The 16,235-nt window shown below is 39.6% G+C and overlaps 1 protein-coding gene across 1 annotated transcript in view; it reads right to left on the bottom strand.

The window, feature by feature from the left end:
• Nucleotides 1-2,102: 2,102 nt before the first annotated feature.
• The window catches only part of VWF (von Willebrand factor), a 144,134-nt gene continuing 130,001 nt past the window's right edge, over nucleotides 2,103-16,235 (bottom strand). Inside the window, exons 47-52 of the mRNA XM_068400423.1 lie at nucleotides 15,137-15,253; nucleotides 12,003-12,101; nucleotides 10,508-10,636; nucleotides 8,765-8,804; nucleotides 4,165-4,262; nucleotides 2,103-2,446 (exon numbers count right to left, since the gene is read on the bottom strand). Of these exons, the coding sequence (XP_068256524.1) occupies nucleotides 2,258-2,446; nucleotides 4,165-4,262; nucleotides 8,765-8,804; nucleotides 10,508-10,636; nucleotides 12,003-12,101; nucleotides 15,137-15,253 (672 nt within the window). The 3' untranslated portion in view covers nucleotides 2,103-2,257. The remainder of the gene's footprint in view (nucleotides 2,447-4,164; nucleotides 4,263-8,764; nucleotides 8,805-10,507; nucleotides 10,637-12,002; nucleotides 12,102-15,136; nucleotides 15,254-16,235) is intronic.

Consider the following 16,235-nt stretch of genomic DNA (forward strand, 5'->3'; position numbering starts at 1 on the left):
ATCTGTCCATCCACTTTGTTGCTGGTGGAAAATACTAGCTGTGTGTGTCTGCTTTTCAGAAGTTCCAGAAAACTGGCTCTGTCTCCGCCCCTCTGGATGCTCCTGTGTGTCCTCCCCATGCCGATAAGCTGGTGCCTGACTCATACAATTATCTGATTAGAAGACCTGTCTGCAGCCATGAAGCCTTAGGCTGCAATCCTGTCAGCTTTCATGAGCTAAGAAAGGTCAGTCTGGGTGACGGCACTGATGGAAACAAAGGGGCAGTCCAGTGATGTTAAGGGGAAGAGGAAGACCTTGCCTTTTACCCCCTATCCACTCCTTTTCTCTGGTCCTCTCTCATATTGCAGGCTGCTGTTCCAGGAGTTGCTTATTTGCAGCTTCAGATGAGCTGCTATGCAGTTGATTACCAGGGTGACCCAAATCCATCTGTCAGGGAGCTTAATATCTGGAGCGAGTTACAACAAGGAACTAGTGCGAGGATGGAGGAAAACTGGTGACAGAGATCTACTGCAGTAAGTGGGGTTGGCGCCAACTAAAATTTGGTTTCTCTCCCTGGGGTTATTGTGGTCCCATAGCAGAAGAAATAGTGATGCATAGAAGGCCTGCACTTCTAGCACTGTCCAGAAATAGAGGATGTCTTGAATGAATAATAAGGGAAAAAAGGGCCTACAATTCAATATGTGTTGAATCCATAGCTGAATGGTAAAAGAGAAGAAGCAGGGATCTGCCTGGTTCCTCTCAAAAAGGAATACAACTTGCCTTTTTAGTTGAAAGAACAGAGGGAGTTTTTGTTTGCTTCCAAAGGGAGCCATTCATGAAGATGGGGAGGTGTTTTGACCCGTTTAATCATGTGACATTGGCATTCATATGAGGAGCAATAGATTTTCATCTCAAAATTTTCCTCCTCGTAACCCAGGGGCAATGGTGACAATGTCCTCTGAAATGCCTTCCATTTCTACACATGCCAACCTAAAAACTGCACAAGGATAACCCCATTTCCTGACCTTTTCTGCTAGGCTTCTCAGGAGCACTCTTACCCTTCAGGACCTCTATACATGCTTTTCACTAGTTCAAGAACACTTTGCTAGAGCTGGAGAAACTATTATTTTTTTTCACCCATAACCTATTCCTATGCCTTAGTGATTCCATCACAAACATAGGGAAAGTTTGGGGTTGCCTTTTTTTTTTAAATACACCTCCTATATCTGATTTATATATATTATTTAAAAAAAAGTTAATTCAATTAGAAGTTTAAATATTTCTTGTCTTTCAAAAATGTAACTGGAATGAACACTTTTCCCTCTCTCATATTTTTGAGAAATTAGTACTTCCTAGTGAAACTGCTTGGCACTAGATTCCACCACGATCAACAACCCTCTGGAAAATCTTTTGTCTTCCATGGCCCGACCAGACCAAGTGGAATTTAAATCCTGCTAAATTTATCCCTGGCAGCAGTAGCTAAAATAAACCTGACACTGACAATTCTGCATTTGAAAGAACTCTAACTTTTGTAGCTAATGCAACAGATTAAATTCCGGTATCTGGAAATGAGGGAGATTACTGATGAGCTTTCTCTTCAAGTTGGTCTGTGGAACTGCTGAAGTAAATAGGTAAAAGCTGTCCCTCAGCCCCATTCACAAGTAATGAGGACATGCATAAGTTACACAGCCTGTCCTCAGCACACAATTTCTTTGCATTCAGCTCCAGGAGGAACATGTATATACATTGCAGAAAAATATTTGATTGCCTGAGCCATAACCAGTATTGTTTCTGTACCAAGAACATCACTCTCTTACTATGAAGTCTTATGCCATAATTGCTGTACTCCCTGACTGAAGGGGAAAAAAAGACCAACTAAGTCCACTAAGGTCTGAAGAGGAGAATGCAAGTGTAGTATCTCTGAGGACAATGATAAATGCTTTGAGATATGTTCTTTAAGTAGAAGCAACTGTTTCTGTTACTGTGTTGTGGGTTTGCTTTTTTTTTTTTTGGTGTTTTTTTTAATAATGTGGATTACTTTCCATGGTGAAGATGAAGATGAACAATACAATCTGCAATACCTCTCCCATAAACCACCTCAAGAATAATCAGAAAATGCTCTGTTGTGTTAGTAAGTTTTATTGTTTGCTATGTTGATACAATTAGTTAGTCAGGATTCTACTGGATAAAACGGTCTACAGAGAGAAAATGAGGTTTGCACTGTAAAGTTCTTTCAGCATAAAACTTGAGATTAAACAACTGGTCTTCTTGGAAATATTCAGTCTGTACACTTCCGAGAATAGCATTCACACTGAGAAGCAGAAGGGATGTAATGCTGCACTACTGTCCCATTGGCACACTGGAGGGGGATCATGACTATGGTTGTTTGAGTGGCTGTACAGCAGCTGCACAGGTCTTCCCATTGCCCTGTCTGAACAGAGTATCTGGTATTGCTTCTGCACTTGCCCTATGTGGAAAAAAGAGATAACCAGGTTTGAACAGTGTCAGACCTCAGTGCAATCAGAATCCGGGTTCTTCCCTTCAAAACATCCATGGACGGCTGCCTGGAGTTCAGTGCTCTGCTGTAAATCACAAACTTGGAAATAGGTATCTGATTCCAGACTGTGGGGTGCTGGTCAAAGAGTAATGTGTCATGAGCATAAGCATAGCAAAGGAGAGGTGAAGGAACTGATCACACAAAAAAAAAAGCCTATAATTCAAAATGTCATAGGTGATATCCAGTGATATTGCATTGGCTTCTAAGCACATGTGGTTATCGTCTCAGCTGTATGAGATCATGCATTCAGAAAGTGCTTTAGCCCAAATGTTGCAAGCCACACATCCATTGTTGTCCTGCTGGTTGCTGTTTTTTCCTTGTTCTACTTGTCTGTCCACTTTACTAATTTAGACCGAGCTGTCAATGCCTGTAGCTATATGCTTTCATGATGTAAAAACAAACGGCCCCACATCAAACTCTGTCAGAGTCCATTTCTTCTTGTGGCTCTACGCTCTTATTTCTGAGATTAATATAAAAAACATTGCATCAGGGAGGACTTTAGAAAAACTGCACTCAGTACCGGCTGAGTATTTAGTTTACTCAAGATACAGACAGATTCACAAAATAAAATCCGTACTTTTGCAGGGGAGACTTCAGTACATGTGACTCCATGGCTAAAGACCTGATTACCACTGATTTTGTGGACAGGACAAGAGGTCAAGAATTTTTTTTTTTCATGAAAAGTAAGTGTTGTTTGATACTGTTCCTAAAGCTTCCACTCTTATTAAGACTTGTGTAGCAAATGAAGGCCCTTCACCAGGTAGCTATCTGAAAAGCTGGGCATGTATGCTCTTAATACTTCTCCTCCCTGTTCCCATTCTTTTCCCAGTAGCCATGGGAAAGATAGAGACTCATTTTGCCTACTGCCTTAAGTAAAGGGAATACTCAAAGGGTTGGGTGCAAGCCATCTTCTTGACTGCCATCCTTGTAAGCCATAGTTTGTATTCTGTACAAGGGTTGTACACAATCCTTGTATGAAACATGGTTATCTCAGATTAAGAAGTTGTCCTGCTACAACCCAGTCTAGGAAGAGAATGTCATCTTTGGTTCCCAGTCTCAGAGAGATGGGAACATCCAGAAGGGAAACCTGTTTCAAATGGAAGTTGCTCTATAAGGTGTAAGCAGTGATGGTCAGGAAATTAAACTTTTAATCTGATTGTGGAAGAAATGCACAAGACATGCAGAACACAACAGCTTAGTGCGCAAACAGAGGAGTCATAGAGCTTATAGAGCACAGAAGTCAAATCATAGCGCTCAAGTTTAAATGTCTGTTAAAGTATCATGCATCTAAATAAGTATTAACTAATAACATCATAAATCAACTTCAGAGCCTGAAGAGGGATATGCTTCTGTTGGAAGCAAAGGAGAGTGGTACGAATAAAGCCTTTACACCTTAGTGTATGTGCCTTTTTTCATGATGGCTTGAACAGGGAAAATTCAGGATCACCAAATTATTTTAGGAAATAAGTGCCAATGAGGTTTGCACTGTTTGAGTGAATTGATGAGGACAGAAACTGATGTGCCACTCAGTGAAGTGAAGCCATAGTGGAGGCAAAGGTTTCCCTTGTGGAAGAGAGAAAGGGGACAAGGGCAGCTCTTGGGGCAGGGTGGTTGCTTTTGTTATTTACCTCACAATGAGAAATAGGCACTTCCTTTTCAGCCACACATCCGTTGATATTCGTATACTGCATTCTAGTACTTACTGGTCGGCATTCCACTTCCACACCTACCAAGTTAAAAAAAAAAAAAAAAGAAAAGAAAAAAGTGCTGACAATTGCTTTTTTTAACTCCCTTCCCCTTATTACTGAAATTGCCGTTAGTGAGATGTCACTACTGGTAAGATCCCTAGCAAGAGAATTAGGTGTGTCTCCTTAGAGTAATTAACATAGAACTGTGTGACTGTATCACAATACAGCCCTAAAATTCCACTGGAGAGCAGGGTTTCCCTCATTTTTCTTTTCAACTGACTGCTTTGTTTTAAAGTCACCTTGCCACACAGCATCTGCCTTTTACCTGTTGGTTTCTGTGTTAGATAACTCTGCTTTTAAAGATAGTTCAATGGTACATTGGGCAAGCAGGTGCACAGGAAAAAGATGACACGCATGGGAACCCCAATATTCTAATCAGAGAAACAGAGCACCCTGACCTGGCTATTCCTGGGGATGTAACAGGAGAGAGATCCCATTGTCTTGGGATGATGCCCTTCAAGATGAGTCAGTGGGAGCAGCTCTCCAGAGCACCTTACAGACTGAGGTGGGTCACTGCCTTCAGGACTGTGTGGGACTCCTTATGTGATGCTAGGGAAGAACTTTTTGGGATTCTACAAGTCTCACTTATCATGGGATTTTTACAGGAGGAACCAAAGGTGGGGAAAGGGAGGGTTTAAGGTGGTTTGGTGAGGAACAAGCATGGGAAAACGGGTGGATAAAGATGCAAAGGGCGTTTGTTGCATGCTCAACAGCTGCTCAACAGGTCCATACTTCTGTCTGATTCGCCCTATGTTTGATCACTGCAGCCTGTCCTGTCTTGTTATTAAACTCCATTTCTAACCACTTGTCCTGGGTGATGGACTCTGTTCTGTGTGGATGTGTGTGTATGGAGGCATAAGTACCAGCAACTGGAATAGGACCACAGGTCATAGGGCCCATGAGTCTTGGTTAGCAGGGATGCAGGACCAGTTACTGGAGAGAGTGAGTGCCTAAGACCACTAAGGACCTTCGTCCTGATCAGCCAGAGGGGAGATCAGGATGTAAATGCCAGTGCTCTTTGTGTTTGACAGAGTACTGAGTGTTTCTGCATGAGTATGTAAAGAATGTGTGTGTGCATGTTGTATACATGTGTTTGCCAGTGTGCCTATTGGGATACACGCTCAGCCTCACTGTTCCCTGGACCTGGGGACATGGAGCTGTGGCAGCCTTGCATTTATCGGACTCCTAGATTTAACAACTCCTAACAGTCCTTGCACGTGTGGTGGATTTCACAGAAAACTAACATGGCAAAAAGAAAAACTAGGAAAAAAAAAAATAAAAAACTAATTCTGCAATAATCTAACTTTGGGTCAATGGGAACTTTTCCACTGTCTTCAGTAAGTCATGAAATAGTCTGATACTTATTTTCCAATAGTTTTTGCTCTTAGTGTTAAGTAAATTCTCCCCGTTTTTTTTTCCATCTAAATATAAATCCACACACGAGGCAGTAGGTCTGGATGTGTTATGTGTGGAGGGTGCAAGCTCAGGGAATCTGCTGATCCCTCTTTGTGAAGCGAGGTTGGTTTGCTATGATCTGTTAACTGCGGTAGTCGACGGTGACTCTGCTCTTCCACTTTTGAAGGCAACCTTGCCATTGACATGCTCAAACACAGACTAATCCAGAATATTTTGTTCCGAACACTCTTGTCTGTTTCGGTCCACATCTGAAGAGTTGTGAAGGAGCTAATGCTTTTTTAAGCGGATATTTTATGCACTGAAAACAGAAGTTCTTTGTAGTGTTAATATAGTGCTATACCTCTGTGTAAAGACAGGCTCTTACTTTTTACTCATTTCTAGCTAACCAATGGAATTTCTGCATTTACCAGAACACTGGACTATTTTTTATGTAGTACACCATAGCATTTCAGAGAGCTGCACAAGTAGCTACATAAATTGAAGAGAAATGTATCCATCTTCCTAGCAGCAAACATAGCTTTCAATACCTTTTCCATGGGAATGTTAGTACCAAATTGTCTCTGTCCCTTGCTAAGGCTTTACATCTCATTAAAAGAAAAAAAAAACTTGAAAAGTGTTTCTGGCTCCAGGGCTGGAACTGCCAGTTCTCTTTTAATGATTTCATCACTTCATTTGATAAAACTCATCCACGTGGAAGGAATACACAATTGTGTCCGCACAACTGAAAAGCCCAAACAAAATAATTGTCATCAGACTCAACACAGCTTCATCACCTTTTTGATCCTGACTTATCAACTTCTTCTCAAGTTACTTTACTACTCTCATTTACTTTTTTTTGTAGACTATGCCTCCTTTGCAAAGGCAAGTGCTTGTAACTTAACAAGACATATGCAATTGAGGTCAACAGGGAAAAGAAGTGGAGATGCAACTTCTTTGTTAAGTGGGGGAAATGAGGAATATCCTTTGCAAATAATCAAATCCTTTGCTAGTATCACAAAAATCTAATGAGAAAATAAGCCTCTTCACTTATGGGCTCCTACATACTTAAAACCTGGAACAATGCCCCCCAGACACAGTAATGAACTCCAATTGCCAAGGCATAACATAGAAAGGGGAACTGGCTTCTTAAACAACCTTTGCTTGAAGCCACGTAGGAACCACGTAGCCACTGAACCAAAGGCATGACCCTGAACTGTACTCTGAACTTGAGAGAACAAGCTCTTTGCCCAATACTTTATTGTACTGAAGTGTCTGAAAGAAAACCTCTCTCAAGACCTGCAAAGGCAATGTAACCTATATCTAAGTCTCTGTGTCCATGAGAAACTGATTATTGTCTTATCTGACTTTTAAGAATAATTAAATTACTCGCTTTTTTACAGTAGCTTTGCCAAGCCTTGGTGTTCCCTGTAGAGTATGTAACATACGGCCTGTTGCTACTGAGTGCCCTAGTGGAAAGATAAAAATTCAGAGAGAGAGAGAGAGTTTGGTATCTAGAAGTATCTGTTTAATTCAAAGCTATGTGTTAATCACCATCCTTCAATTGATAACCCATGGTTAGTTGGCTGGATGTAGTATGTTGGCTTTTTCCTTATGAAGGGCCCTGAATAGAAAAGCAACCAGGAATAGGACTGCGCTGTAATACGGGACTTTTCTGTTTTGACCTATATACAAGCAAACATGGGGGTTGGGGGAAATGGGAATGGGAATAAGGATTTGAAGGCCCATACAATATGGGCTGGTTTAGGCACGTGATATTTCACTTGGATCAGTTTGCTTTTGCTGCTGCAAGGAGGTATCACTTTTAAATCACTATAACTGGTAAATAAATATATGTACTGAGCTGTGCTTGTTTGGAACTGGGTTTCTCCCCTCCTCAAGTGCAGTGCTAGGCATTCTCAATTAGTAGAGCCTGCCCACGACCCTGTCTTTTAAATCTTAAAATCTGTTTTTGTTAATAAATAATTTTTAGTTTTCCTTACTTGAAGTCTGGTAGATTAACGCCCTCTTAACTAAATTACCCATTTGAGCCATTTGACGACAGTCTAGCTCAATAGCTTTCTGACTTCTATTTCTCAAGCCGGAACTCAGTCATTATACAGACAGGCAATGGCTGCAAACTCTCTAGAGTTAATGTCCTTCATCAGGGGTATTATTACAGCAGTTACTGTGCCAGTGTGGTGATGGGCTGCTATGCTGGACATCTTTTATTTATTAGCACATGCACAGAGAAAAAAAAAAAAAGTAAAAGAGAGATAACAGAACACAGGCAAGATGTTGTTATTCTGACCTTAAAAGAGAATATCAATCTTGTTACTTTTTTTTTTTATTTTAAATGAGCTACAGTATTATTATTTTTTTACTTACAAAGGGGAAAACTGAGAGGTTGTCTGTTCACAAAAGCATCAGAGATTCATTTTAGAAATGAGAACCCAACCCTGCAATCCTTCCCCATGTAAGCAGACCCTTCCTATGCTCACAGCCTGACATTTGGATTATCTACAAAATGATGCATTAAATTAAGAGTTGCAGGACTGACTCCTAAACTGATGAATTTAAGATGCAGTCAGGCTGTTCAATAGGAATGCACCTTTGACAAGCATGTCCCCTATGATTTTTTTTGTTATATTATCAAAAAACATTCAAAATCGCATTACTGCCACCAGGATTTTTTTGCTAAATTCATTTTAAGTTGATTGATTATTCATGAAGTGGTTGCCTCACATATTCAGTATCAGGTTATGTGACTTGTCAACCTGTGTGTGCAATACTGTTCCTGTTATCTTTAGATGAACAATAAAATAAAACATTCATAATTAACATCTGCATAAAATGTGGAGAGTATCTATTTCTTTCTAAGCACTTGTGAATACTGTCAAAACACGTGTTCTAGTGAACAAAACATGACAGCAGTATCCCAATCAGCAGGCGGACTTGTTCGATGGTTTATTTTAACCACATTGCTTAGCTCTGTTTCATTAAACTGTGTCTTATGCAAAACATAGCTGCTTACTCAGTAGCTTACACTCTCTGCTATTGCCATTAGGCTTTCGGCTTATTTACTTACATGTGTCACAGCAGGTACTGCCAATTTTTGCAATTCTGCCCTAAAACAATAGAAAAAGAAAACTTCTATTTTGGCATAAGTAATACACATTTGTTCTGCTGGAAGAATACAGAGAGTTGTTTAAAACAGGGTATTAGGCAAGAAAATTGTGTTTGTATATTGTATTTCTATATAAATCTACATTAGTAATCATCTCTTTACCCATTTTAAGGTTTTGTGATTGTATTTGTTGATAGCTGATTGGAAATAATTGACTATATTAGCAAGTTCAACACCTGAAAATATTGCTTTCACCTTATATGAGGAGCTTTCTAAAGACATGGAATACAAATAAATTTCTGGGAACCAGAGTGATAAAACCAATAGCATTCAAGTCTTACATCTGTTTAAGAAAGGAAGTTAAACAGTCCCTCTTGATTTTTTTTAGCAATATAGATGAAAGCATGCCTGTTCCACAACAGCTGAAAATGTACAGACAAATCTTCATAAAATATCACATCTGTCAAATAAGTTTTAACAGCCAAAACCTTTATTTTTCTTGTTTCATTACTACCATGTAGAAAATAATTCTCAGAAATAAATGTATGGTGGAAAATTACTGAAAACCCATCGTGAAAGGAAAAATGGAGAAATATTTATACTGCAGGGTGATGCCATTGTTGCACTAAACACCCGAACTTACATACAAAAGTTTGGAGGCTTTTTTAATTGAACAACGTAAACTTTCCATCTGTAACTAGATGAAAACCACTAATTTTATAGCTGAAATAGTTATTTTTTTTTTGATGGGAGGAGAATAAATGCAGTTTGGGAAGTTCTAGTTAAAAAGTAAACTATTCTTCACTGATTTTTCAGTGAAGATCTTTAGAATATTATATTAACCCCAAGCCTGTAACATAATCCAGCATTTTTCTAAATCTTTCTTTGTATAACAAAACTGTGTGTGCTATGGTGATTTCACAAAGCAAGAAATGCACTATAGAAGCTTTATTCTTTCTGCATTATACATACCAAATCCTCCCCTTGCTTGATGCGTACGTAGAGAGAGGTTTGGGTACGAGCTTTGTTAAAGGTTTCCTGCTTCCTGTTGTGCCCAAGAAAATGGGGACAGGTGTCTATAAACACCTGCGTGATGCTAGATAAGCAAAAGCAGGACCCCATGTGCTACACCCCAACCTGCACTCTGTTCCTCAGCGTACTGCTAACCTCAAGTCACAGGGAAGATGGGTGGATATGTTGAGCAGGATTTTTATTACACCAAACAACTGCAAATGTGGAAGCTTGAGCTCTTCTTACAGCATTGTGAAAATTCCTTTCCCTAACCTCATACAAGGGTAGATAAAAAATGTCTTAGCATTTCATATGCATATTCATAGAAAAAAAAAAGGGCTGATCTGACGGTTTTCTCAGTTTGTGTAATTATCCACGCATTTTTGCTCTGGATAACAAACTGAAAACATTGTTAGAACAACCATTTTCTTATGTTTGCTCCTTCATATGGAACAGAATTACTACAAGCTCAGCATCTCCCCTGCAGTATAGTCCCACATAAAACCAGCATATATTTTAAAATAAAACTTACAGTTTTCTGAATTTCAAAGAAAGTTCAAATTCAGTTTAGCCAAAGGTGCTGGAAAAGGGTTGGAGTTTCCCACCCTTACACACATAAGGTACCTATATACAGAACCATAAACATGACAGTCTATTAGGAAACCTGGAAACAGGACGCATTTCACTACTTACTCCTTCAGCCAAACATCTTCTGGAATCAAATGGAGGACAGCCAGTGATTCTCCTTTCCCAGATAAATTCCCCTTTCTCATTTACTTTACAGGAGTGACTATCACAGCCATCCTGCAGTGATTCATTTGGCTGTAAAGATTTAAGGGCTGTTAGCTTTACACAGAAACAACATGGGACAGTAAGTTTTCAGGATACTATACAACTTGACTATTCCTTTGCTGATATTCCACTTAACGTACCATGGTGGTGAACTTTATAAAACATAGAAATCTTTACTAAACAGAATTGTTTATCAACAAAGTCATCATCTTCTACTTACTTCCATAGTCACATTGATTACAGCTCAGTCAAGACTGCCAAAACCTGATGTTTTTCAGCTCTTAACAGGGAAGAAATTTCCATTAACTTAAAAGAGAAACTTGTCTAAGTAAGAAACTTGGGAGTTTGGCCTATGAATTGTCTTTCAAATAGAAATATATATGAATATTTAACTTGTGGCTGAGTTAGGAGCTGCTTTAAAAAAATACATAAAACCACACCCCCCACATAGAATCATTTAGATTGGAAAAGACCTTTAAGATTATCCAGTCCAACTGTAAACCTAACACTACCAAGTCTACCACTAAACCATGTGCCTAAGCGCCACATCTACACGTCTTTTAAATACCTCCAGGGATGATGACTCAACCACTTCCCTGGGCAGCCTGTTCCAATGTTTGACAACCCTTTTGGTGAAGAAATTTTTCCTACTATCCAATCTCGACCTCCTCTGGAGCATCTTGAGGCCATTTCGTCTTGTCCTATGACTTGTTACTTGGGAGAAGAGACCAACACCCACTTCGTTACAACCTCCTTTCAGGTAGTTGTAAGAGAGTGATAAGGTCTCCCTAAGCCTCCTTTTCTCCGGACTAAACAACCCCAGTTCCCTCAGCTGCTCCTTATAGGACTTGTTCTCTAGACCCTTCACCAGCTGCTGCTCTTCCCATTTTCTCCCCATTTAAAACTTAGCTCAGGAATGGAATAAAAGAAAATGTTATATGCTGTTTCTTGTGACAAGCTGATGGGTTTTAACCAGAAAAATATCCACTCCTGTTTAAAAACCTTTCATGCTGGAGAAATTTTTCAAAATTCACATTTTCAACTTAAATTATCCATTTCTCATTTAACATGAAGTTTTTAATTTCCTCTAAGTAGTTGTTTGAGCTCATATTCCAGTTAATGTTCCTTGATAATATTCATGCTTGCAGGTGCATCTAGAATGTCCCTTTGGAATTTTGAACTGTGTTACGAAGTCTCCTTTTTTTCATTTACAAACAGCAAAAAAAAAAAAGAACTTTCTGGAGAAACCATTCTGAGATAAAAAAGAAAAGGCACTAATAATACCATGCTGCCTAATCAAAAAGGAGGAAAAAAATGCACTTTCCTTGGGTTCACCAGAAGTCTGTTCTACATTTACATTTATTCATAAATAAAAGAAAGAGTGCTTAAAACTTACCTGAAGGTATTTAAGCCTTCCATCTCTCAGCCTGATGCCACATGAAGTTGGCACACATTTTCCACAGCAAGAGCCAGGGATTTCCTGCGTTCTGTAATTCTGCAAGGTAAAGGACATTTTTCTGGGTTTATTTTGTTTTAAGCATGCTTCCTACACTTATTTGTAGAGGTTTGGGTTTTTTTTTAAATTCAGTGGACAAAGTGATAGCCAGCAAAATGCTTTTTTTTAAACAGTAGGACTACACTAACTTAATCTAATTAGTTGCATACTTTTGTTTTTTTGTCTTATAAAGGCTGGTATTAATCATTGTACTGATTTACTATACAACAGGGAGTTTGCATTTGCGGTGTGCAGGAGCTTCTCTGTAAAGCTAATGAATACTACACAGTGCAACTTGGAAAGTTTTTAGTGCTTAAACTAGGAGAAAAGAACAAGATAGCCAGTAAGCAATGGACAGGGAAAGGGGAAAATAAGGCTAAGCTGTAAAATTTTGACTATGGAAAGAAAAAGAAAATGGCCTGATAAAACAAGAAAGTAGAAAGAGCATCAGAGAGGGTATGATAAAATAAAAAAGGAGAGAAAGAAAGAGAGAGGAATAATGGAGCCCCACAAATGGCACAGGAAGGAAAAACCAGTGGCAGGGAAAGGAGCGTGGGAGAATGATCAGCACTAGATTAAGAGTAAGAAAGGTACAGAGTGGATCACGGAAAGGAAAAAAAAAAAAGAAAAGAACTGAGTTAACACATGAAGTGTCCCACAGTAATGTCTCCAGCTGCTACACATAACCAACAGCTGCTTAGGATGAGCTGAACATTTTTAAGACAACAAACGCTTTCTGGTTGAGTGAAGGCATGTATGTTATCCGTATGTTTTTTATAGAAAAAGAATCTGGGGAGAGTGGGTGGAAGAAAACATAGTTCATTGTTATTTAGGTAAACTTGCTCTAATAGCAAAAATGTAAGCACCTAAAGTAGGTCATAAAATGACCAAAAAAATTACCCTGATGAGCAGAATATGCTGCAGTTGGCTGCACTTCAATTACCAGTGCATTTACTTTCACAGCTCCAGCATCCAGCAGAAAGCAGGTGCTCCTGAGAGAGTATATACTCTTAACCCACGATTTTATCCATTATGAAAGAATTGCTTTTAATCTGGGTATACCATGAAATCAATGACTTTGAGACAGGAAAGATCCCAAGTATGTGTGTGAATCCCACTGGCCTTAGTGGGATGAAGACATTCTGTATCTTATTTGATTTTTTTTTCCCCTCAAGCTCCACAGATTTATTACAATGGCTACAAAGGGATACATACACCTAGACCTGCAACCTCCCTTGAGTAGCTGCACATCTCTGAAAACACAAGTTCATAGTGCTTAATAAGCCCAACTGGAAATTGCTCTTTCTTCAGGGTTTTTTGTTTAGTCTGTACTTTTGGGTCAGGTGGGGGAAAGGAGCTGTTTGGGAATTGTGTGGGTGATGAAAGAAGCAGGAGAGGAATGTTTCCCCATTTTTGTACCATGTTTTTTATTGATTCCTCTACCTTTAATTTCTACAGCCATCTTCTTGCATTGAAAAGCAAGAACTGATGTTTGTGTATTTTTGTGTGGGAACATACATATGCACACATGTTTCTGGCCACAGATTTATTCTAGTGTATCTGGGTTTCTTTCATTGATCTGACAGGTTATATTTTGTGGAAGTGAAGAAGGTGCTCATCACTGAGCTTGGCCATTTATTTTCCTTTCAGAAGCCTGTGTCTATAATCATGCCTTACAGAAGGGTCAATATTAGGGTCCAGAACCACCCAATGTATTCCAGATTCTCCCTTTTGTCACAGGTTACATCCATACCAGCAAATAAAGGGGGTCAAGGCCAGTTTCCTGGACCTGCAGACAAGTGGAACATGTATGTATGTCTAAACTGCATTCTCCCCACCAAACAGGCTGGCTTGGGCTTGTCCTAACCACTGACCTGTGCCCGGGCATTATGTGGAAGTTTGCTAGTTAGAACAGGCAGCTGGGACACTGCTGGCAATTCTTCAAGATAAGTGATTGCAAGACATAATTTGAGCCTGAAGTCTTGCTTTATTTAGTTTATTAGTACAGATGAAACCACAGAAACTTGACTTACTACATTGTCCTTTCCAGTTCTACTTAGGGATTGAAAACTGGACTCATCCAAAACTCTGCCTGTTTTGCAGGGACCCTATCAATGTATGCCTCTCCTGGATATCAGCCGGAAATCCCATATGATCATGTTAGAGATGTGGCTTTTTGGTGCAATGGCCACTGCCTGCACAGGCCCTGAGTTTGATTGAGCCCATTGGGTTCCATCCATTATCCAGGGAAAGGCAGAAAAGGAACAGCCCTTTTTCTGTGAAATTTAGCTGCTGGTCTGTGCTCTTCAGACAGGGGGAGATTAAGCCACCCTGTGCAGCTTGCTTAGGTCTCCTTCTACTTGATGTATTGGTGTTAAGAGAGAAAACTACATGATTGAACAGAACTAGTCAGGCACTCCGGTCACACTGTTGGTCAGTGGAGTAAAAACGGGAGCTATTTGCCTTTAGCTTTCCCAGCCAAGCTCACTCCTTGCAAATGATGGCAGCAAAGCAGCAGCAAAGACTTCAAAAAGGCCAGTGGAACTGATGGGGACAATCACCTCAAATCACCTAAGGCATAGCTGAGAACCAGACAGAAATATTATTGAGCCCAGCTACTAGACAATTTGGAATAGTCCATAGGAAAGCCCTGAAGCATGGAGATCCAGCTGAGCTGCTGGTCCCTGGAGGGACAGATAATATTGTAGGAAAGGAGACACAGCAGTTCCTTTTGCAAATGATTTGCCAAACCTTATTTCGCCCTGAAGGTAAGTAGTCTAGTATACACAATAAAATGTGCCTGTGGACCTAAGTACTATGAAAAGTTACCTTTCCTACACTGTGGATTTAGATCGCATTTGGCATATTTCGTCTAATTCAGGGAAAGAACACAGGGCCATGACTTCTCAGAAAAACTTGAAGAAAGGCAACAGGTACCAGAGTTGTACAGAACATAAACTGGTGTATACAATGAAGAACATGACCTTCTCACCAGACACATTCTTAACCAGAACATCCAGACTACTCGCACTTACTATTGGGCATGGTTCGCAGCTTAATTTTGTACATGTCAAAGTATATCTCCGAGAAGACGTTGACTGGAGCGAGCAGAGACATGTTGTGCATTGGTCCACCATCAGGCGTCTCCATGGCTGAAACATTAGAACCAGTTTGTAAGTCAGTGACTGTCTCTTCTGCAGAATTCAAATAAATGAGCAATTTTATGTAGGTTAAATCTCTTCCATTAAATCTCGCATTGGATTTCTTTGCAAGAGAAAACAGAAAACTGATGCCCCCACTTCCCAGAGACCCAAATTTTTGCATCTGTAATTCCACAACTAGCAGCATAGCATGAGGCTATTTTTCAAGTAAGCCCTTTAGAATTGCTTAATCTGTGAAATGGCATTGACAGTTCTTACTTTGGTGCTTACAAAGCTAGCAAGCAAGAAAGGAATCCTTGAAAGTGATAAGGAAGATTTTGTCATGAGCTGTCCTGACTATGTGTTAAATGGTTGCCACCAGTTCATTTTTCCTGAGTGTAGTGAATTGGTTTGCCAACAAGATTTTATTCTTGAGCCATCACAACCCACAGATCATGGGCAGAAATTACTTGTTCTTGTTCTTGTAATAATACTGCTTAGAATCTCTAGAGGCCTAAAAGCTTAAAAATGAGAAAGGAGAAAGAAAAATAAAAATAGAAACAGAATTACTGAGTGAAGAACTGGACTTGTCCATAGTTACAAGCAAATCAGTGGCTGAGCTAGCACACTATTCAAATTTCCTGAGCACTTCCCCAGCACCTTGTTTGCTGGATCCCATCACCTTTTCAAAGCAAGCAAAAATGGCATTTAAAATGTAGAGCAAAAAATGCCAAACTATTAAATGGGAAACAAAGGACGTGGAGTTAGTAATTGGATTCCTAGCACTGAAAGAAATTCTAAATACAAGTCTTTCTGCCTCCCAAGTGCACAGACTTTCATTTCAACCCCAAAATGACAAACCACTATGACTGAAGGGACAAAATGGAAGAAGTCTATCCAAGTTTTTCACAAAGAACTTCTAAAACCTAATAAATAAGGTAAACAGACACTGAATATTGCTAGATTATAAAAGCTTTGCGTTGTGCTTCAAAAG

This window comes from Nyctibius grandis, chromosome 5 (assembly GCF_013368605.1).
Source record: "Nyctibius grandis isolate bNycGra1 chromosome 5, bNycGra1.pri, whole genome shotgun sequence".
In the NCBI taxonomy this organism is placed as follows: Eukaryota; Metazoa; Chordata; class Aves; order Nyctibiiformes; family Nyctibiidae; genus Nyctibius; species Nyctibius grandis.